Below are 20611 nucleotides of genomic sequence, written 5' to 3'. Positions count from 1 at the left end.
TGAAAGCTGGAGGGATGTTTTCTCAGCTGAGGAAGAGATACGAACTAATGTAAAGGAAGAAACATAACAAGCAGAGGACTTCCACAAGATAATTCTACACAGCGTTCTCAATCTTCTCAGAGGAAGTTCTCCCAAGTTTTTAGTTGAATCAAGGAGAGGGTGGTTCATAAGGCAAGAGATGAAGTTTTTGTTTTAACTGTACAGATGATGTATAGTTTAAGCTAAGGAGGAACAGCAATCTAGGTATAGCTAACGAAAAACCCTAAACTGTTTGAAATATTTTTTTCTCAGTGATGGACATGAGGGTGCCCATCTCTACACAGGAGGTCCCTTTGGCTTAGCTCAGGGAATCTGCACAGCTCTCTTTGTTGGCATCATGATCTTATGGCTTCATGTTGAAAGAGTGAACTTCCAGGCCTCCCCAAGCAGAAAACATCCCTCCAAATAAACTGACTAGTTTAGGAACAGCTGGCCAGGCAACTGTCCCAATGTTTGGAATTTGGAAAATTTGGTCATTGAAGTCTGGCCCCAGGGGAAAAGAACTGCGTTCTGTGAGTCCTGTAAGGGAAGAGAGATTACTTTGGAAGGCCTAATGAAGGCAAATCTCAGCCCTTCCTTCAGCTTTCCTTTTTTTTTTTTTTTTTTTTTTTTCCCGAGACAGAGCTCAATTCTGTTGCCCAGGCTGGAGTACAGTGACATGATCTTGGCTTACTGCAACCTCCGCCTCTCAGGTTCAAGCAATTCTCCTGCCTCAGTCTCCCGAGTAGCTGGGATTACAAGCACATGCCACCACCACACCCAGCTAATTTTTGTATTTTTTTAGTAGAGACGGGGTTTCACCATGTTGGCCAGGCTAGTCTTGAACTCCTGACCTCAAGTGATCCTCCTGCCTCGGCCTCCCAAAGTGCTGGAATTATAGGTGTGAGCCACCATGCCCAGCTAAGCTTTCCATTCTCAATGAAGAAAGCGATCTGTTCTTTTCCCCATTGGCTGCAATAAGCAGACTGGACATCATACTATGACTAGAAAAGGCAATCCTCAGCTTTCTGTAATCCTCTGAATGGAACTGGGTTAGGTTTGGAGAGGAAAGGTGGGTTCATGGAAAAGAATTACCATCACAGTGCCAAGACTACTAGGTGTCAAACCATTTCAGAATATGCATATGGAGAGAGAATATTATTCTACTTTAAGAAGTAGTGCCTGTGTCTGCCTTTTTTGCGGGCTTATATGGATTACATCTGCATTTCACACATCAGAGCTACCTCTGTCCTGATGGCTATTCCTCTAGAAAAAGTTTAGGAAAAGCTAAGGAGCAATCTGCGAAGACAATGAATATATAAGGGAGGCTGTTTACAAAAGAAAAGCATTCCAGTGGGTATAGAGGAAAACATGGTCAGAGGTGAGGTAGAAATTTTTGACTTTTCCCAATTAATGAACACCTTTTCCCTTCAACGTTCTAGAGGCTGTTTATTCTTGCTCCTGTAGGAAGGGGTGGCAAGGTATCAGCTTTCTCTTCGCTACCCACTGCTACTTTCAGACCACTGTGCTTCCATCCTCTTGCAAAAATTCTTCTCCCTTTGAAGCTTCTGCCATCTGGCTTTACTGCCCCTTAGCACCCTTTTTTTTTCTTTTTCTTTTTGGAGTTCAGTGGCATAATCACAGCTCACTGCAGACTCAGACTCCTGGGCTCAAGTGATCCTCCAAACCCAGCCTTCAGCACCTATTAAATAACCTCTCTTTGTGCCAGCTCTTACTATCACCCTGGGAGGTTTTAGAAAAATCCATGAAAACTACAGTTAGTTCCTGACCTCCAACTCAAACTAATACTCCCACTTTCAATTCCTTAATTTCACCTTTTCTAGGAAAACAGGTTTTTGTTGATGGCAGCTTCAGGGCCATAGTAAGGACTGGAAGAAGGTAGCATTCTTCTTTTTTTTTTTTTTGAAACAGAGTCTCACTATGTCACTCAGGTTGGAGTGCAATGGTGCCATCAGGGCTCACTGCAACCTCAAACTCCTCAGTCTCAGGTGATCCTCCCACCTCAGCCTCCCAAATAGCTGGGACTACAGGGAAGTGCACACCCAGCTAATTAAAAAAAAAAAAAAATCTGTAGAGATGGGGTCTCTCACTATGTTGCCCAGGCTGATCTTGAACTCCTGGCCAAAGCATTGGGATTACAGGTGTAAGCCACCACACCCAGCCAGGGTAGCATTCTTGCGTGTACTAAGATTGATGGTGCCAGCACTGGCTGATGTTGACTTGAAGACTCACTGAAAGACTGGGACTGGCAGCCGTGATGCATAAGGGCAGAATAGCCTGGGGGTTGTACTGCCCAGTGATACTTGGGGAAAGGTTCAAGATCTGGATTTGACTCTTGTGCTAAGCTTCCAAGAAACCTAGGTTCAGAGGTAAAAGCACCTTTCCTATTAGCTGCCTCCTGGGGACATCTGACACTTTCAACATCCACCCCCCTGAAACACTCTTCCCTTTGATTCTGTGATAATTATCGCCCAGGTTTTCTTCTTCTTCACTCACTGTTCCTTTTCAAAGATTCTCCAAGGGCTCTTTTTCTACTTGTGCCTTAAATGTTGGAATTTCCCAGAGCACTCTTCTTAGCCCTCAGCTCTTTTCTGGCGCGCTTATCCAAATCTATGGCTTCAATTATCACTGAAAGGTTGATGTTTCAGAATTTCTGGCCTATAGATCATAGGACTTTCTAAAAAGTAGCCTTCTGGCCAGGCACCATGGCTCATGCCTGTAATCCCAGCACTTTAGGAGGCCGAGGCGGGTGAATCATGAGGTCAGGAGTTTGAGACAAGCCGGACCAACATAATGAAACCCCGTCTCTACTAAACATACAAAAATTAGCCAGGCATGGTGGCATGCGCCTGTAGTCTCAGCTACTCGAGAGGCTGAGGCAGCAGAATTGCTTGAACCTGGGAGTCAGAAGTTGCAGTGAGCCGAGATCGTGCCACTGTCACTCTGGGTGACAGAATAAGACTTTGTCTCAAAAAAAAAAAAAAAGTAGCTTTCTATAAGATGTGCATAGAAAAATAATTTCAAGCAATAAAGATAGATGTACAATGAAAAGTATGTCTCATTCCTCCTAGGCCCACTCTTCATAATTTTTTAATGCATGTGTAAATGTGTCATATGTATTGTGTGCTTGCTTTTTTCCTCCACTTATATGTTCCTCTTAAGTTTTAGATCTGTATATTAAACATGCCACTAGGACATATCTATCTAGCTATCTCACAGATACCTAAAACTTCTTCCCTTTCTTTGGAATTCTCCCTCCTGCAATACCCTACCATTAGTCTCCTTTTTACATCAACACCATGAAAAAACTGTCTTTATATGTTGTGCTTTCTCAATTCAATCTGGTTTCTATCCACCATAACTACAAAACAGCTTTCTCCAAATTTCCTAAATGACCTCCTTGTTGCAATATCTTTTTTGGGGGGACAGAGTCTCGCTGGAGTGCAATGGTGCAATTTCGGCTAACTGTACCTCTGCCTCCTGGGTTCAAGCGATTCTCCCACCTCAGCCTCCCAAGTAGCTGGGATTACAAGTGCCCGACACCATGTCTGGCTAATTTGTGTATTTTTAGTAGAGGTGGGAGTTCCACCATGTTGTCCAGGCTGGTCGCGAACTCCTGACCTCAGGTGATCGGCCCACCTCGGCCCCCAAAGTGCTGGAATTACAGGTGTGAGCTACCACACCCAGCCTTTTTATTTATTTATTTATTTATTTATTTACAAGAAAACCAAAGTCTTGTTCTGTTGCCAGGAGTGCAGTGGTGCAATCTCCGCTCACTGCAACCTCCGCCTCCTGGGTTGAAATGATTCTTGTGTTTCAGCCTCCAGAGTACCTGGGATCACAGGTGTGTACCACCATGCCCAGCTAATGTTTGTATTTTTTGTAAAGATGGTGTCTTGCCACATTGGCCAAACTGGTCTCCAACTCCTGGTCTCAAGTGATTCACCCGCCTAGGCCTCCCAAAGTGCTGGGATTACAGGTGTGAGCCACTGTGCCTGGCCCTTGTTGCAATATCTGATAGATACATTTTATTTATTTTATTTTAGTTTTTTGGAGACAGAGTCTCATTCTGTCACCCAGACTGGAATGCAGTGGCCCGATCTCAGCTCACTGCAACCTTCGCCTCCTAGGTTCAAGCAATTCTTGTGCCTCAGCCTCCCCAGTAGCTGGGACTACAGGCACGCACTGCCATACCTGGCTGATTTTTGTATTTTTAGTAGAGACGGGGTTTCAACGTGTTGGCCAGGCTGGTCTCCAGCTCCTAACCTCAAGTGATCTGCCCACCATGGCCTCCCAAAGTGCTAGGCCTATTTTATTTTTTTTGAGACAGGGTCTTGCTCTGGTGCCCAGGCTGGAGTGCAGTGGTGCGATCTCAGCTCACTGCAACCTCTGCCTCCTGGGTTCAAGCAATTCTTATGCTTCAGCCTCCCAAGTAGCTGGCATTACAGGCATGTGCAACCACACCCATCTAATTTTTGTATTTTTAGTAGAGACAGGGTTTCACCATGTTGGTCAGGCTGGTCTCGAACTCCTGGCCTCAAGTGATCCACCCACCTCGGCCTCTCAAAGTGCTGGGATTACAGGTGTGAGCCACCACGCCCGGCCCTGATGGATATATTTTAGTTCACATTTTACTTTCTCTCTGTTACACTAAACGCTTTAACCAGTTTCCTTGATAGTTCTCTATGGTTTTCTTTCCTTTCGGTTTGCCCCTTCTCAGTGTTCTGTTTTCGGCTTCCCTCAACCTATTCTGCAAATGCAGGTATCTTTCTCTCCAGCCCATTTCATGGCTTCAACAGCCATCTATATGCACATGCACACAGACCTCAAACCTTTCTTTTGGGTTCCCAACCCACATTAGCTAATATCCCAGGGGCACCTAAAACTCATTATCTCCCCCTAAACGAGAAAGAAAATGGTATCATTATTCCCCAGTTGTCCAAGTCACAACATTGGTACCTCTTAATCCAATCTGTATCTCCCCATCCGCACTCTCCCTTTCACAGGCAGACGCCTGGAAAAGAGCCTCACAACTGCTCTCCTTGATTCTCATTTTGTCCCCTCAATTCATCCTTCACACTGCACGCAGCGATCTAAAATGCCATAAAATTGTTCACACCTCTGTTGAGATTCTTCAAAGACAATGAAAAGTCTTAAGAATAAAAATCAATTAATTTACAAGGCTTCGCATAATCTGGTCTTCCCCTATCTATTACCTCTTTCTTAAGCCACACCAGGCTGTTGGCAGCTCCAGAACGTACCCGCACCATCCTCCCCACCCCCAATTCCCAACAGCCCTACACGGATCAGCTAGGCGACACTTGCTACAGGAAGCCGGCGTTCAAAAGGTAAATGCTGAACGAATGAATTCCGAGACGGGATCTGAGCAGCGCTTTCGGCTCCGGATCCGGGTTTACGGAACGTCCGGGTTATCAGGAAGCTCAGAGGAAAGGTGAAATCCAGAACTTGACCCTTCACTCAAGTTCTCCAGACAAACCGATCCCCGTGCTATTCCGCCCTTATGAGTCATGGCTGCCAATCCCAGCCTTTCAGTGGGTCTTGAAGTGGCCACCAGCCAGCTGTGGCGCCACCAATGTTTCCACATTCAAGAACGCTATCCTCTCCCATTGCTTATTACCGCCCTAAGCAGCCGTCAAGAAAAACCGGCGTTGCCAGCTTGCCCCAAAGCAAGATGGCTGCCAATCCCTATCTCTCCTCCCGAAGTGAAGCTATCCACTCCCCGCTTAATGCCGTTGCCAGGCTGCCCTCACTTACTATGGCTACTGCGGCTCATGTCTCACTATGGCCTCGAAGCCGCCACTAACCGGCCGGGTTCCGGGAGGCGCCGTTCAGGATGCAGCCACCTCCGCCCGCCTCTCCCCTCCCCCACGCCCGCGGCGGCGGCGGCGGCGGCGGCTGCGGCGGCGGCTGGAGCCCGGATGCGGCGCCGTGAGACAGGCCCGGGAGAGCGGCGCGGATGGATCCAATATGGCGGCGCCGAGCCTGAGCCGAGAGTGAGGCGGAGGGGCGGCCGGAATGGGGAGAGGGAGTCGAGCGGGACGGGGCGGGGCCGGGCGGGGCCGCAAAGGGCTTGGGGAAGGAAAGTGGAGGGGGAGGCGGTGGCGACGTCCAGCCTGAGAACCTCAGGAGAGGGAGGTGACGGGACGCTGAGAGGTGGGGGAGGGGAGCTGCCGAGGGGGGCGTGCAGGGGAGATGGCAACTGCGGGAGAGGGCAGGGGTCGAGACCGAGGAGTGAGGGCATGGGGAGGGGCGTAAACAAGGGCTGAGTCTGGGCCCAGCCAGGGGTATTAGAGAGGCCGAGGTGGGGAGTGGGGCTGCGATCCGCTCGTATTGAAGTGGGTAGGAGCAGGAGGGAGAGGCTGAGGGTGTGAAGGGGAAGGGGGCTGTGGCATGTGGTTGGAGGGAGGACTGGACTCTGATGAGGGGTGTTGCGAGGAGGTGGGGAAAGCTCAGAATTGGAGTTTAGACGATTCTGAGGGGCTTCGAAAGTGTTAAATTGGATGTGGGAGGGGGAAGGGCCTAGGGGAGAATTTGGGTGGAAAAGGAGAGAACGGAGGTTTGGGGAATGGAGAGAGTGTCGGTGGGAGGAGGTAATGGAGAAAGTGAGAGACTGGGAGGAAGAAAGTTTGGGAAGAAGGAGTGGAATGGGAGATAGGACAGTGGAGCTGCACGGGTGATAGAGGTTCGGGGGTTTCCCTTTCCCCGGTGGAGAGGAGGAGAGAACAGAGTTAAGCAGCATCAGTTGCAGCCAATTCTAATTGCCAGGTCCTTAGCTTTTAAGAGGGTGGGAAGGGCAGAAGGGAATGGTCATGTGGGTTTGCAGAATTGGGGTTGGATGAGAATTCAACTGGGTTTGTTTTCCAAAAGACTCCCTAGCTTACTGTTCCCTTGTTTTTCCTGCTTGGGAAAATGGGGAAGCCGGTGTCGTCCAAGTGTGGAGGAGCAAAGGACTTTTCTAGTTTTTAGCATTAGCAATAAAAGAGTGGGGGAGCAGACATGGCTATATTGGAACCCTATATGCTAAGGTGGAGGCTCTGGAAGTCTGAGGAGGGAAAGACAAAAGATAGAGTGGCATCTAGACAGGCTAATTAAATGAGTGCTGTAGTTTCCAGACCCTTTTGCTGTTTAAGTCTAGAAGGGAGGGGGTAACATGGATACTGTATGTAGAAAAACTTTCCCTGGTGAAACATAGATGTATGAGTGGATGCTGCGCCATTAGATATTTTGTTCTCATTGTGTGCTAGTTAAGGGAAAGGGCCAAAGGTAGAATTTGGAGGATAGTGCTGGTCTGTTGTAACCACTTGCCTCCCAGTTTTTTCTGAAGATGAAAGTTAACATTAATATTGTAACAAAATAGGAATAAGGAATTGTGGAGGAAGATGAGAAGGTGCCAGAGGGTAATTGATTTTCCCAGAAGTTCTTAAATTTGGGAGCTTTCTTACCGCAAGCCATTGAGACTAGAAATTCTTGGAGTTGGTATTTTTGTAAATTGACTAATAGAGAGTTAGGGAAGCCTGGAGACTTGTTGGGGGTGAGTTCTCTAAATGTCTTTAGGCTTGTCTGTGTACTTTTGCAACGAGATTGTCTAATTCTATGGGCCTTCGAGGTTTCAAAGTAAAACTTGAAAATTAATTATTTTCCTCTCCTTATTTGTTTTTGTTTTGCTGCTGGCTGTGAAACTTGTGCTAGGAAGAGACCTGGGAAATTAAGTTTCTTGCGGAGGTAAGTCTGGAACTTTTTTATTGTTTTCAAACAATGGAAGGGAATGGAAATAGCATGAGAGTTATTTTGAGGTTGGGTCCCTTAATGAGGAGGAGAATGCCAGGGAAAATGAGTTTTCATTCACCCATCTGAGTGCATGAGATCTGTTGTAATCACTGTTACTTCAGTTAATTGGAGATAGGAGGGAAAAGAGAAGGAGATTTAGATGTCTTGGGACAATCCCCCAGCTTTGGTTTGTTATTGTCTAGTCTTCTTGGTCAGCTCTGAAACTTTTTTTTTTCCCAAACATATGGAAGGCTGTATTCTAGTACATTGTCTACTAAATTTTGCCCTTGGAGGGTTGCTGGGACACCTTCCTTCCATGGGAAACTTTTCCTCTCACTTTCTCTTCTAGCTGTTGGGGGGTTCCTGGCATCTTTATTTTGAAAACATACTGTGTAATTTTGACTTCCAGATATTTGATTACATTTCCTAGTTCCACGAGCAAGAATGTACTCTTAACCATCTTTAAGATTTTCTGTGTAGTTTTCATTTCAAGTTTCAAGACACCACTTTTTTTGTAGTTCTTCTACAAAAAAGAACTACAAATGACTTTTCTTCTGAGGACTTCTGAGTCAGATATCTCTAATTCTCCTATGAAATTACAAATATCATCCCTGTTCAGAAAAGATGACTGTCGTTTTCATTTCAAGACAGCACTCTTTTTTATTTCTTTCACGTGGCTTTCCCCTAAGGGCTTCTGAGAGAGCCAAGTACCTCAAAAACTACAGCTATTCCTGGTTGGGATGAGACCAGACTTTGCTTGGAAGTAGAAACATAGTAGAGAAGGACCAATCCGGAGAAAATCCTGAAGATACCTATAGACTGTCTGTTGGCCCTTGGCTGACTTGGACTTCTCTAAAGAAAAAAGTAAAACTCCAGGAAATACAGCAATTCCTCAGAATCAATTATTCTTGGGAAACTGTAGGGGAGAATTCATGTGTTACTGTCTCACATAGAGCCAGACCAGTCAGTGGGATCAGGACTTTCTGTGTGCTGTAGTTTTGTCTCTTGGTATTTGGCAGTGTTTCAGATACCAAGACTTGAGTTAGTTCTAATCTTCTGTTCAGAGGGCTACATTCTCCTCACCATTCTGATACCTGTTATCTAGGATCTCTGTATGTTTTAAGTTGAGCTCCCTTGCTTCACTGCCACAGAAATCTGAGTATATTTTGGTTTTAGAAGAAATTGGTCATGTTTTCTTTTCTAATTTTACTAATCAGCTGAACTTTCATCACATTTTTTTTCCTTTTTCCTTTTTTTTTTTTTGAGGCAAGGTCTCACTGTGTACCCCAGGCTGGAGTGCAGTGGTGCGTTAGAGTAGCTGGGACCACAGGTATGTCCCACCATGCCCAGGAAATTTTTGTTTATTGTTTGTAGAGATGGGATTGTGCCATGTTGCTCAGGCTGGTCTCGAACTCCTGGGCTCAAGCAGTCCTGCCTTGGTCTCCCGAAGTGTTGGGATTACAAGTGTGAGCCACCGTGCCAGGCCTCATCACATTCTTTTAATGTTAAAGTTAGATAGATTCTTGGAACCCTTATCTGGGTTGCATTAAGTGAAGAGGGCTGCCCCTTAACCTGCATGACAGCATCCTCATATTTCTCCCAAGGACATGGCCTTGAGGAACTTACATATTTCTATGTTTTGCTTCACTGAATAAGCAATATAAGTCTGATAGTGACCTAACAAGGAGTCTGCTACTCATCCAGTTTCAAGACTTTAAAGATGGCCCTGAGGCTTACGAGCAGGATCCTTTGTATCTGTCTTGCAGAGGATTACATTTCTAATATCCCCACAGAACTCCAGATTGAACTAGGTCAAAGTAGACCTCCTGGGATGGGGCAGAAGTGGGTGTAGAACTACCACCTGTTCTTCAGCTGAATGGCAACAGCAGGTGACAGAGGACCCAAGGTTGGAATGGCATGAAACACCTTAGTGCAGTTAGACTTGGGAGTTAAATGAATGTGTATGTCCGATAGGCTTTTCTTTTCTTCTGGAATGTTGTTTGATGGGTTTGGATTGGGGGGACCAAATGGCTTCTTCTAGATCTAGTGTGGAAAGTGACATGCATTCTTTTGACCCTTCATCATGCTCCACCTAGAATAGGGTTTCTCATCCTCGGCATTATTGACATTTTATGCTGGATGATTCTTTGTTGTGGCAGACTGTTCTGTGCATTATAGGATGTTTCTTTTTTCTTTTGAGACAGGGTCTGTCTCTGTCACCTGGGCTGGAGTGTAGTGGCGCTATCACATCCCACTGCACCTTCGACCTCCCAGGCTCAAGCGATTCTCCTACCTTAGCCTCCCAAGTAGCTGGGATCACAGGTGCATGCCACCACGCCTGGCTAATTTTTTATTTTTTGTAGAGATGGGGTTTCACCATGTTGTCCAAGCTGATCTCAAACTCCTGGGCTCAAGCGTTCCTCCCCCCTTGGCCTCTTAAAGTGCAGGGATTACAGACGTGAGTCACTGCACCTGTCTTATAGGATGTTTCTAAATATCCCTGGCTTCTACTCATTATGTGCTGATTGCAGTCCCCTTCCCCACCAGGCATGATAATCAGAAATGTCTCCAGACATTGCGACATATTCCCCAGGGGTCAAATTTGCCCCTGGTTGAGAACCACTGACCTAAAAGCTCTTATAATTCCTAGTACATTGATGATCTAGCCTGGGATCTGGGACTTAAAGGTGGCTAGTGTGTCTGTTTCCTCTCAAATGTAGGGAGTTAACTTCAAGGGATTGAAGCTTATAGAATTACATCCATAGATGCGTAATTAGGACCACAGTGCTTTCCTGTATTTTGCCTCATTTTCCATTGTGAGGGTATGTGGGGACAGTGTTTCTTCATTTCCTCGGGTTTAAGCACACTTTAAATTTGGGAACTGGGGAGCAACCGGCTCTTCTGGTTGGTTTAATGTGAAACCTACCCATCTGCTTTATCTGAGATCCTCATAATCAACAGCTGGCCCAAGGGAACAGGTGGGATAGGGAACAAGGAGAAGTTACAGGGGCTCTGAGGAGGCTCAGTTTTCTCATGTTGCCTGCTATGAGCAAGAACTTATTTTCCTTTAGCACCTTCATTTGTACCCAGTGACAGCAACAGGTGAATCGAGAGGAAGAGACAAGGAATACCAGTCTACAGTTGAATAGCTATTTTCCATGCTTTGGGTGGGGCATCTGGGCTCTCAAAATTATATATGGATTACATGTCCTTTCTACATGTCAGAACCCATGGTATAGGGTTAAGTGATCCCAGAGTGTACCTCCCCTTTTTTTAAGGGAATGAGTTTCTCTGTGCTTTCATTTTAGTTTCTCATCTGAGGAAGAGAGGACTAGTTCCTACTTACTCTTCAGCTTTCCAAGTCTCTATCAGCTTTGTTTTTCCAAAGCAGCTTATTATTTTATTGTTTCTTAGTCTAGCCTCAGTTCCTTTTTGTATAAATGGACAGAACAACCTGTCTTATTGTTGAGTAGGGTAGTGTGGTGTGGTATGGTGTGGGTAGTTCTGGACATTGCAGAGGAGGCTATGGCTAGTTAGAATATATGCATGGTAACTGAGTTACCTGTATCTCTGTTTTTAATGGGGTCCTCTCAGAATTTTGTGAGTTTGTTTCTTAATTGGAATTGCTGGAGGTGATCTCTTGGAGATTAAGTTCAGTTCAACAGTGGGTTGCTCCTACTATATTTGAGCCTCTGTCCATTACTAGTCACTAGGGATATAAAGATGAATATGACATAGCCCCTCTATGAGTTGAGTAGGATCTAATGGGATAATAAATACACAAATAATTTTAGTACATGGTGATAAATGGTGTAAAAGAGATATGCATGGTGTTCAATAAGAGCACGGAAGAGGACTACTTATCTCAGCATGGGGGTGTAGAGAATGCATTTTGAAGATGGCATCTGAGCTGACTCTTAAAGAATGAGTAGGAGTTAGCCATCTGAAAAAGAGTGATGGGGGTGTGGAATAGAGAAGGGAGAGGGGCATTCAAGCAAAGAGAAAAAGGTATAGAGAAACAAATTGCATGATGTATGTGAGCTATAAACAAATTGATAACGTTAGAGAATAAAAAGTGGATGTGGTGGGAGATGAGGTTGGGAAGGTAGGCCTGATCTTAGAAGGCTTGATGTGTGTGTAAAGAATTTGGAATGTTCGGCCAGGCGTGGTGGCTCATGCCTGTAATCCCAGCACTTTGGGAGGCCGAGGCAGGCAGATCACAAGGTCAGGAGTTCGAGACCAGCCTGGCCAATATGGTGAAACCCCGTCTCTACTAAAAATACAAAAATTAGCTGGGCGTGGTGGCGTGCGCCTGTAGTCCCAGCTACTCGGGAAGCTGAGGCAGGAGAATCACTTGAACCGGGGAGGCGGAGGTTGCAGTGAGCCAAGATTGTGCCGCTGCACTCCAGCCTGGGCAACAAAGCGACTGTGTCTCAAAAAAAAGAGAGAGTTTGCAGTGTTCTTATAGATAAGGAAGGGGCTATCAACAATGGGTCTGAAGCAGGAAAGTGACTTGGTCAGTTGTGGACTTTAGACAGCTTACTGAACTGGATGCGGCAGTGGATGGATTTAGGTAGGTTAAAATTGGTGTTGCAGCCGGGCGCGGTGGCTCAAGCCTGTAATCCCAGCACTTTGGGAGGCCGAGGCGGGCGGATCACGAGGTCAGGAGATCGAGACCATCCTGGCTAACACAGTGAAACCCCGTCTCTACTAAAAATACAAAAAAAAATTAGCCGGGCGTGGTGGCGGCGCCTGTAGTCCCAGCTACTCGGGAGGCTGAGGCAGGAGAATGGCGTAAACCCGGGAGGCGGAGCTTGCAGTGAGCCGAGATCGCGCCACTGTACTCCAGCCTGGGCGACAGAGCAAGACTCTGCCTCAAAAAAAAAAAAAAAAATTGGTGTTGCAGAGAACTTTTAAAGTAACAGTAGTCCAGGTGAAAGATTATTGTAATCTGAACCATGGCAGTGGAGGTGGAAAGGTAGGACAGATTTATGAAATATCTAGAAGTAGCATTAACAGGAATTTAGAATTGATTGTGTGATTGGAGATTGTGACCAGAGAGTGGACAGTATTGGATGGTGCTGTCTGGTGGAGCAGTAAGTATGAGTGACTTGAGTGGAGTGAAAGTTGTTGAATTTGAGAATTGATTAATGACTGTGTCATTATTATTAACCATAGCCCATAATGATGGAGGAACTTTGTGAATCAAGTGCCAAACTATATAATGAATGTGGGGCTGTGATTGGTCATTGATAGGGGATTGGTAAATGACATCCATGAGGAAAGCTTAGAAGTTGGTATTGCCAAAGGCCAGGTACAGTGGCTCACGCCTGTAATCCCAGCACTTTGGGAGGCCAAGGCGGGCGGATGACCTGAGGTCAGGAGTTCAAGACCAGCCTGGCCATCATGGTAAAACCCCGTGTCTACTAAAAATACAAAAATTCGCAAGACATGGTGGCGCTTGCCTGTAATCCCAGCTATTTGGGAGGCTGAGGCACGAGAATCGCTTGAACCCGGGAGGCAGAGGTTGCAGTGCGCCGAGATTGTGCCACTGCACTCCAGCCTGGGTGACACAGTGAGACTGCATCTCAAAAAAAAAAAAAAAGTTGGTATTGCCAAATAGTATGACGATCAAGGGAGTACAAATGGCACAGAATTACAAGAATGCTTATTGTAGAAACGTAATAAATGTTATTTTAAATCCATGAGTTTTGGTAAATATTGATAAACTTTCTGAGCAGTTATCGTTTCTGGATGTGGTTGGACTGTAGGAAAAATGTGGAGGGATGATTCTGGGCTGCAAAGGCCAAGGATGCTTGTATCTTTGAAATCTGTTTCACAACCATTTATGTAAGGGTTACCAAGTGATTCTGCATGTATTTTCTCATTGGATTCTTAACAACTCTGAGGTATAGATTCATTCATCCCTGATTACAGATGACAGCACTGAGAATTTGGAGTTAAGTGACTTGCTTACGGTCACACAGCTACACAGCTTTTCAGTGAGAACAGTCAGAATTTAAACTAGTTCTTTTTTTTTTTTTTTCAAGATGGGGGTCTCACTCTGTCACCCAGGCTACAGTGCAGGATTATAGCTCACTGCAGCCTTGAACTCCTGGCCTCAAGTGATCCTCCTGCCTCAGCCTCCTGAGTAGCTGGGACTATAGGCGTGTACCACCAAGCCCAGCTAATTTTTTATTTTTTGTAGGAACTGGGGTCTCCATATGTTGCCCAGGCTGATCTTGAACTCCTGGCCTCAAGCCTTCCTCCCACTTCAGCCTCCTGTGCAGCTGGGACTACAGGCGTGTACCACCAAGCCCAGCTAATTTTTTCTTTGTAGAAACAGGGGTCTCCATATGTTGCCCAGGCTGGTCTTGAATGTTAGGGCTCAAGTGATCCTCCTGCCTTGGCCTCCCAAAATGCTGGGATTACAGGTGTGAGCCCCTGTGCCCAGCCAGTGTTTATTTGTAAACAAACACTTTAAAAAATGTAATAAACATGTATAAAGCACTATACTGTGCCAGGCATTATTAGCGACTGGGAATATGGGAATGCCTAAGACTAGTTCCTGCCCTTGAGTATCTCATTGGTTCTTTCCCTGCCCTTTCAGTACAGTGTGGATTGCAGCTGCTGAGCAGGGATTCTGGAAAGCATTGCGTACCTGAGCCCCCAGCATGGCGGGCCTAAAGCGGCGGGCAAGCCAGGTGTGGCCAGAAGAGCATGGTGAGCAGGAACATGGGCTGTACAGCCTGCACCGCATGTTTGACATCGTGGGCACTCATCTGACACACAGAGATGTTCGCGTGCTTTCTTTCCTCTTTGTTGATGTCATTGATGACCACGAGCGTGGACTCATCCGAAATGGACGTGACTTCTTATTGGCACTGGAGCGCCAGGGCCGCTGTGATGAAAGTAACTTTCGCCAGGTGCTGCAGCTGCTGCGCATCATCACTCGCCACGACCTGCTGCCCTATGTCACCCTCAAGAGAAGACGGGCTGGTGAGGATGTATTAGGGGCTAGAATCAGGGAAGAGTTGTGGGAGGCCAGGAAGGAGCAGCATAGGCATCCAAAGGGGAAGACACATTGACCCTGGGGAGTACTTAGAGTAAGTTGTGAGGCCCATTGGGGGTTTGGACTGACAGAAGGGAAGGGTATATATTTTCCTGAATGATTACTTCTCCTCCTACAGTGTGCCCTGATCTTGTAGACAAATATCTGGAGGAGACATCAATTCGCTATGTGACCCCCAGAGCCCTCAGTGATCCAGAACCAAGGCCTCCCCAGCCCCCTAAAACAGGTGAGAAGACATTAACTCCCCCTACTTTCCATCATCAAGTAAAAGGACACTGATCCCATCACATTCTGGGCTTTGCCAGCTTAAATGAAAGGATGCTGTGCCCCACATCTTGCCCCATTAAAAAAAAAAAAAAAAAAATCAGGTGAGGTGTTGACGTTTCTCCTAGGTCCTGTATTTGCTCTCACATTATGTCTTTTCAAGTCACATTATTTCCACTGCTTTTAGTGCTAAGTCTAAATGATTCCTTCCTCATTCCAAGAGAAGTGTTTGAATTTCTGCCTTTACCCTACTGTGTTTTCTTCCCTTTTACTTTCTGGTCAGTGCCTCCCCACTATCCTGTGGTGTGCTGCCCCACTTCGGGTCCTCAGATGTGTAGCAAGCGGCCAGCCCGAGGGAGAGCCACACTTGGGAGCCAGCGAAAACGCCGGAAGTCAGTGACACCAGATCCCAAGGAAAAGCAGACATGTGGTGAGGAAGTTCAAGGGTTCCAGAGGTGGAGCAGACGTGAAGCAGAATATAAAGAACTGCTGGGACACTAGCCAGTTTATGCTATTCAGTGTGAGATTCACTTTGATTGCCATTGCAAAGTGAGGCTGAATGGTTTGGTGTCTGGTGGAAGAACTGCTCTTTGTGACTGTGGCAGGGTACATTTCAACTCTTCTTAGTTAATACTACATCACAGGGATGTTGTTATGACATCCTTATTGTAGGATGAACCAAGTCAAGATAGAGTATTAAAATGAACTTCTGTGCCTGGTAATTAGGAAACTATCTCCTATAAGCAAGTTGCTACCTGTGGGTAATGGGAACAGTGCTGACCTGGGCATGTCCAGTTTAAGGGAACCTCCTGCATTCAGGCAAGCGTTTCAGAGATACATAGAAATAGTCCTGGGGAAGAGGTAGAGAAGCTGTCAGGTGATATTCCCTACTTTTTTATTCTGCTGTGCTTTTCAGTTTTCAAGCTTGGGTTGTAAACTCATCCCTCACTGTAACCTCTTCTGCTCTCTATCTTCTGTTTCCAACAGACATCAGACTGCGGGTTCGGGCTGAGTACTGCCAGCATGAGACTGCTCTGCAGGGCAACGTCTTCTCTAACAAGCAGGACCCACTTGAGCGCCAGTTTGAGCGCTTTAACCAGGCTAACACCATCCTCAAGTCCCGGGACCTGGGCTCCATCATCTGTGACATCAAGTTCTCTGAGCTCACCTACCTCGACGCATTCTGGCGCGACTACATCAATGGCTCTTTATTAGAGGCACTTAAAGGTGTCTTCATCACAGACTCCCTCAAGCAAGCTGTGGGCCATGAAGCCATCAAGCTGCTGGTAAATGTAGACGAGGAGGACTATGAGCTGGGCCGACAGAAACTCCTGAGGAACTTGATGCTGCAAGCATTACCCTGACCTTTTCCCTCTTCTCACTTTGGGGACTGTTCCCATCACCCATCTCTGGAGCTTACACTGTTCTGGGGTTTGTTCTCTACCCTTCCAACCAATCACACCCCTGCCTTTTTTTTTTTTTTTTTTTTTTAAAGAAAAAGACGAAAGTGGAAGTGGTGTTCCCCTCCCCTCCCTGCACCCATGTGCCTGGGCTTCCCCTTTGTTTCCCTTTTCCATTTACCCCCTAATGTGTGTCTCTACAGCTACCTTACCACTGAGCCGTAAGACAAATGTATAGGGAGAAGCGAAGTCTACAGCACATAGTCTTTGTAAGGGATTGATGTGAACACTGCTTTTGGGTGCACTAAGGAGTTATCAATACTTCTGGCTTTATGAGAGCTCTTAAATGTTGTCTAAAAAAACCAAAGGGCTGTGAGTAAGGGAGCTGTGTGGAAGGTGGGACTCTGAAGTGTATTTTGAAAATTAATCGCCACCCTCTTCCAAATTATAGAATTTTTTAAAAACAAAGAAGCTGTGACCCTTTCCACTCTCTCCTGGCCTCTGGTGCTGCTCCTCTCTGCCGCCTTTCCTCCATTCCGTGGCTTGAAACCTCTGCCTGATGTGGCTCCTTCCTTTTACCCATTTGTCAAACCCTCTTCAACGGAGGAACAGATAAGAAGACTGGGTCAGCTGAGTCACGCCTCCCAATTGTGGTGGTATATGTGTACACACATAGACAGGGTGGATGGAGAAGAGGTTGCTGATTAAAATACACTCCCCCTATAAAGGGGAAGGGGGAGTGTGACACTTTCTTTCCATGTTCAAGTGAAAATAAATAATGTACCCTGCAGCCCTTTTCCCCTTTGCTTTCTTCTGGCTTGGGCAAAGGGCATCATAGGTGAAAGTGAAGTAATTCCTTTTTCCTTCCCCCTCCTCCACTCCTACGCCCACTCCCATGCTTGGGAGAATGGGGCTGGGACATGCACTGAGTGTTGCACTTTTATTTATGTAGGGACGCATGTTGAATGAGCCAGGTCTAGAACTGGAGCTTAGTCCAGCTGCTACAATACCAACTCCCCTTCTAGTTCCCAAAGGCGATGTCCAGACATAGACTTTATGATTATTATATTTTTCAATGCCAGTGCTGCTCAGCCCTCAGCAGAACTTCAGTTTTCATGAAATAAACAATGACTATATAAAATGCCACCTTTCTGAAACTGCAATCTGACCTCAGGTGAAGCTCAGGTGAAAGTTTCTTTCCTAAGAAGCCAAGCCTGTGTTCCATCAAGAGAGTCAAGGTTCTCCAAGTGAGGGGAGCTGTGCCTGGGTCCTGCCTCCAAGTCACATGAGCACCAGCTCACAATGGCGGGGTGGGGGCTGGTGGGGGCGGGTCTGAATTCACAGAAGTCCTCTTAAGACAGTGGGTGACCCAGATTGCCATAGAGGTCAGGCCTGCGGTGCTGGAACACAGGCAGGTGTTGACGCAACTGTCGCAGATAGCTGAGGTCTATTCGGGCAAGGCAGAGGCCTGGCCCCTCAGAGCAGCGGGCCACCACTGTTCCCCAGGGGTCTACCACCATGCTGTGGCCATAACTTGCTCTCTTCTCGTGGTGGCGTCCACACTGTGCCGCTGCCACGACATAGCACTGGGTTTCGATAGCACGGGCCCGCAGCAACACCTGGGGATGAAATGTGTGTTCACATAAGTACATGTAGCAAATAGTGGGGAAGTGACAGTTGAGGGACATTACAGACCAATCTACCCATTGTGACTATTCTGATAATTGCCTGGGAATGATTTACTATTTTAACTATTCTGTAACATGAGAATTATCTGGGGAATGAGTTTCCCCACTAGGTGGAAAGGGGAAGGAATTTAACTGGTAGGGCCAAGCAGGGAGGATAAGGTTAAAAGGCCCTTATGTTTCAAAAACATGTTGTCTTACCTCCCAGTGGGCTGGGCCTGTAACCGATCCAAAAGCTGAAGGATAGGTAAGTATCTCTGCTCCAGCTTGAGCCAATGCCAGAGAGAGTTCAGGGAACCGCATGTCATAGCAGACAGCTAGACCAACCTGGAATGAAAAACAGCCTACTTAGTAGTCTTCCTGCTCTGTTTGTCACAGCAACTAGTCATACTTCCATTACCCCCTTTCTTAGGGCTTTCTATCCTCTACCGCTAGTTCAGAGTATTCCTGTTCCCCTCCCTCATTCTTTCACAACTCCCACCTTGCCTGCTGGTGTGCTGACAGGTGACTCAAGACTGGGCCCAGGCATGGTGGAATTGCTTTCACACATAGGCCCCTGCCCTGGAATCTCTACGTCACACAGATGTGTCTTCCTGTAAGTGGCCACTACTGCCCCTACAGTAAGAAAGAAGGAATATTTAGTGCTGGTGTTCTAGAAGCTTGCTTACTCCTCCCGAGGAGATAGTTTATAGGCTAGGAACTGAAGTAGGAACACCCCTAAATCCTTGGGTCAAGGAAATAAGAGTTGAGAAACAATTCTGGAGAATCTAAGTTTAGGTAGAAGAGCATGGGAAGAGGCAGGCTAAAGGGTTATAAAGTCTCACCTTTGCTGTTCAGCAGCACGTGACAATTGTAGATTTTCTGAGTCTGCTCCCAGTCTTGGCCACGCTCATGGAAACCACCCAAGGACAGCCAGAGTCCACATTCCCTGGGTGGAAGGGACACTGACAACTCTTTACTGACTTCTCAAGGCTCTACCCTCATATCTGGCAATCCAGGGACACTGTCCAACTAAGATTCTACCTCTCCCTCGCTCTTTCCCTGATACCTGGCAAGCCGGGTGTATTCTTCCAAAAGTCTCCCACCCAGTGGTTCAGACAGGCGTAGCGTCTCTGCAGGGTCGCGTGCAATGAAGTCAAATGCCTCAGGCAGGAAAACCAGGCAGGCACCCAGTCTGGCAGCCTCTCGAACCAGCTCAGCACATGTTTTAAAGTTCTGTTGCTTGTCTGGCGTCGATGTTACCTGGCACACAGCCACCAAGGGCAGTTTGCAGGAGGAAGAGGAGATAGCCATGGCTCTGGGCCTGTAAATAGCATAGGCAGGATTCTCAGATTTCATAACACGGGGAAACATGAATTTAATGCTAAGGGGTTCAAGTGGAGAGGTAGGAAAGCTGGACTTCCTTTTGATTATCCTCTTACAGGGCACGTTGACCCAGGGCTAGTAGGGCTCACCAATCAAATGTGTGGATAGTTGACACTCCTGTGTCTCCCACTATCCATTTAACAAACTGAGCATCTAAGTGCCAGGCACTGAGGACACAACAAAACGTGTTACCTGGGCTGAGCACAAGGTACTGAAAGTCGAGGTATCCGGAGTCCGGGACACAGAAGGGACAGGAATCTGTGAGGAGGCCTGGTGATGAAGCCCAGCCTGAAGAAGGTGAGAAATGAGAACACCAACCCCTTCCTCAAGCAATAAATTTCTAGGATTCTCTGACTTCTCTCTTTATACTGTGAGCCTGAATCAGGGCCCTGCCAGTAAAACCCTTCTAATCTTCAAAACGCTCTTTACTGTATAAGAAATTATGTACTAAGGGACAAGATCATACAGTGGGAAGATGGAGGAAGGGGCTCTGCTCGCCGCCTGACTAGTTCAACTTCCAATGATCTCACATTAAACTGAAGCCCCTTTCCTTTGACAAACGTTTCCGCAGTCCAAAAGTCATTTCCGGGAACTATCCTTGGTTTTCCCAAGACTCTCTTCTTGACTGTGCACTTGCGCAGTTTTACTGACTCGAAGCTTATTTCCCCTTTCCCCAGAATCTCTCAGGGGAAAGTTCGCCCTCCCTCGTGTCCAACCCCTCCATGGTGGGCAAGGGGCAAAGGAACCCAAGCCCCAAGCCGCGACCCGCCCTCCACCCTCCCGCCGCCCGCTCCAGTTGGCCCATCCCTCCCCGCCATGGGCAGCATCTCTGTTGCACAAGTTAAAGCACCGCAGGTGGGATTCACTGCGGTCGACGGGACAGAGAGTAGGTCCTACATGAAGTTATGGCCAAAACCATTAGCAGGATCCGATCCGGAGGCCGGCCTGGAGCCAGAAGCGCCGCGGCGAGTGGGCGGTAACTCGCAGGCCGGACGTGA

At 46.9% G+C, this 20611-nt stretch overlaps 3 protein-coding genes across 13 annotated transcripts in view; 1 reads left to right on the top strand and 2 right to left on the bottom strand.

Annotated features, from left to right (window-relative positions):
* UFC1 (ubiquitin-fold modifier conjugating enzyme 1) overlaps nt 1–5881 on the bottom strand; it is a 20631-nt gene extending 14750 nt beyond the window's left edge. The window contains exon 1 of the mRNA XM_025359394.1: nt 5815–5881. The gene's annotated coding sequence lies outside the window, so the exon portion shown is untranslated. The remainder of the gene's footprint in view (nt 1–5814) is intronic.
* DEDD (death effector domain containing) lies at nt 5725–17353 on the top strand. 7 transcript variants are annotated; one of them, XM_025359083.1, is made up of 7 exons: nt 5725–6053; nt 7750–7782; nt 14438–14624; nt 14754–14826; nt 15018–15125; nt 15447–15593; nt 16151–17353. In XM_025359083.1, exons 3-7 carry the CDS (start codon nt 14502–14504, stop codon nt 16525–16527), a joined length of 828 nt encoding a protein of 275 aa, XP_025214868.1. In that variant the 5' UTR covers nt 5725–6053; nt 7750–7782; nt 14438–14501; the 3' UTR covers nt 16528–17353. The 7 variants fall into 7 exon arrangements, with proteins under 7 accessions (XP_025214868.1, XP_025214612.1, XP_025214778.1 ...); XM_025359173.1 differs by lacking the exon at nt 5725–6053 and adding an exon at nt 6154–6213; XM_025358827.1 differs by having other exon boundaries at nt 14438–14826.
* On the bottom strand, nt 13496–20611 carry NIT1 (nitrilase 1). Of its 5 annotated transcripts, none has more exons than XM_025358606.1 (7): nt 20511–20611; nt 19806–19901; nt 19297–19551; nt 19073–19176; nt 18730–18863; nt 18450–18575; nt 13496–14823 (listed from the first exon to the last, which is right to left on the bottom strand). In XM_025358606.1, coding segments are annotated over exons 1-7 (732 nt in total). In that variant the 5' UTR covers nt 20513–20611; the 3' UTR covers nt 13496–14808. The 5 variants fall into 5 exon arrangements, with proteins under 5 accessions (XP_025214391.1, XP_025214268.1, XP_025214357.1 ...); XM_025358483.1 differs by lacking the exon at nt 13496–14823 and adding an exon at nt 17490–18182; XM_025358572.1 differs by lacking the exon at nt 13496–14823 and adding an exon at nt 17490–18182 and having other exon boundaries at nt 20464–20571.

Source organism: Theropithecus gelada, chromosome 1 (assembly GCF_003255815.1).
Source record: "Theropithecus gelada isolate Dixy chromosome 1, Tgel_1.0, whole genome shotgun sequence".
Taxonomy (NCBI): Eukaryota; Metazoa; Chordata; class Mammalia; order Primates; family Cercopithecidae; genus Theropithecus; species Theropithecus gelada.
This window is presented reverse-complemented; position numbering and strand designations above follow the sequence as displayed.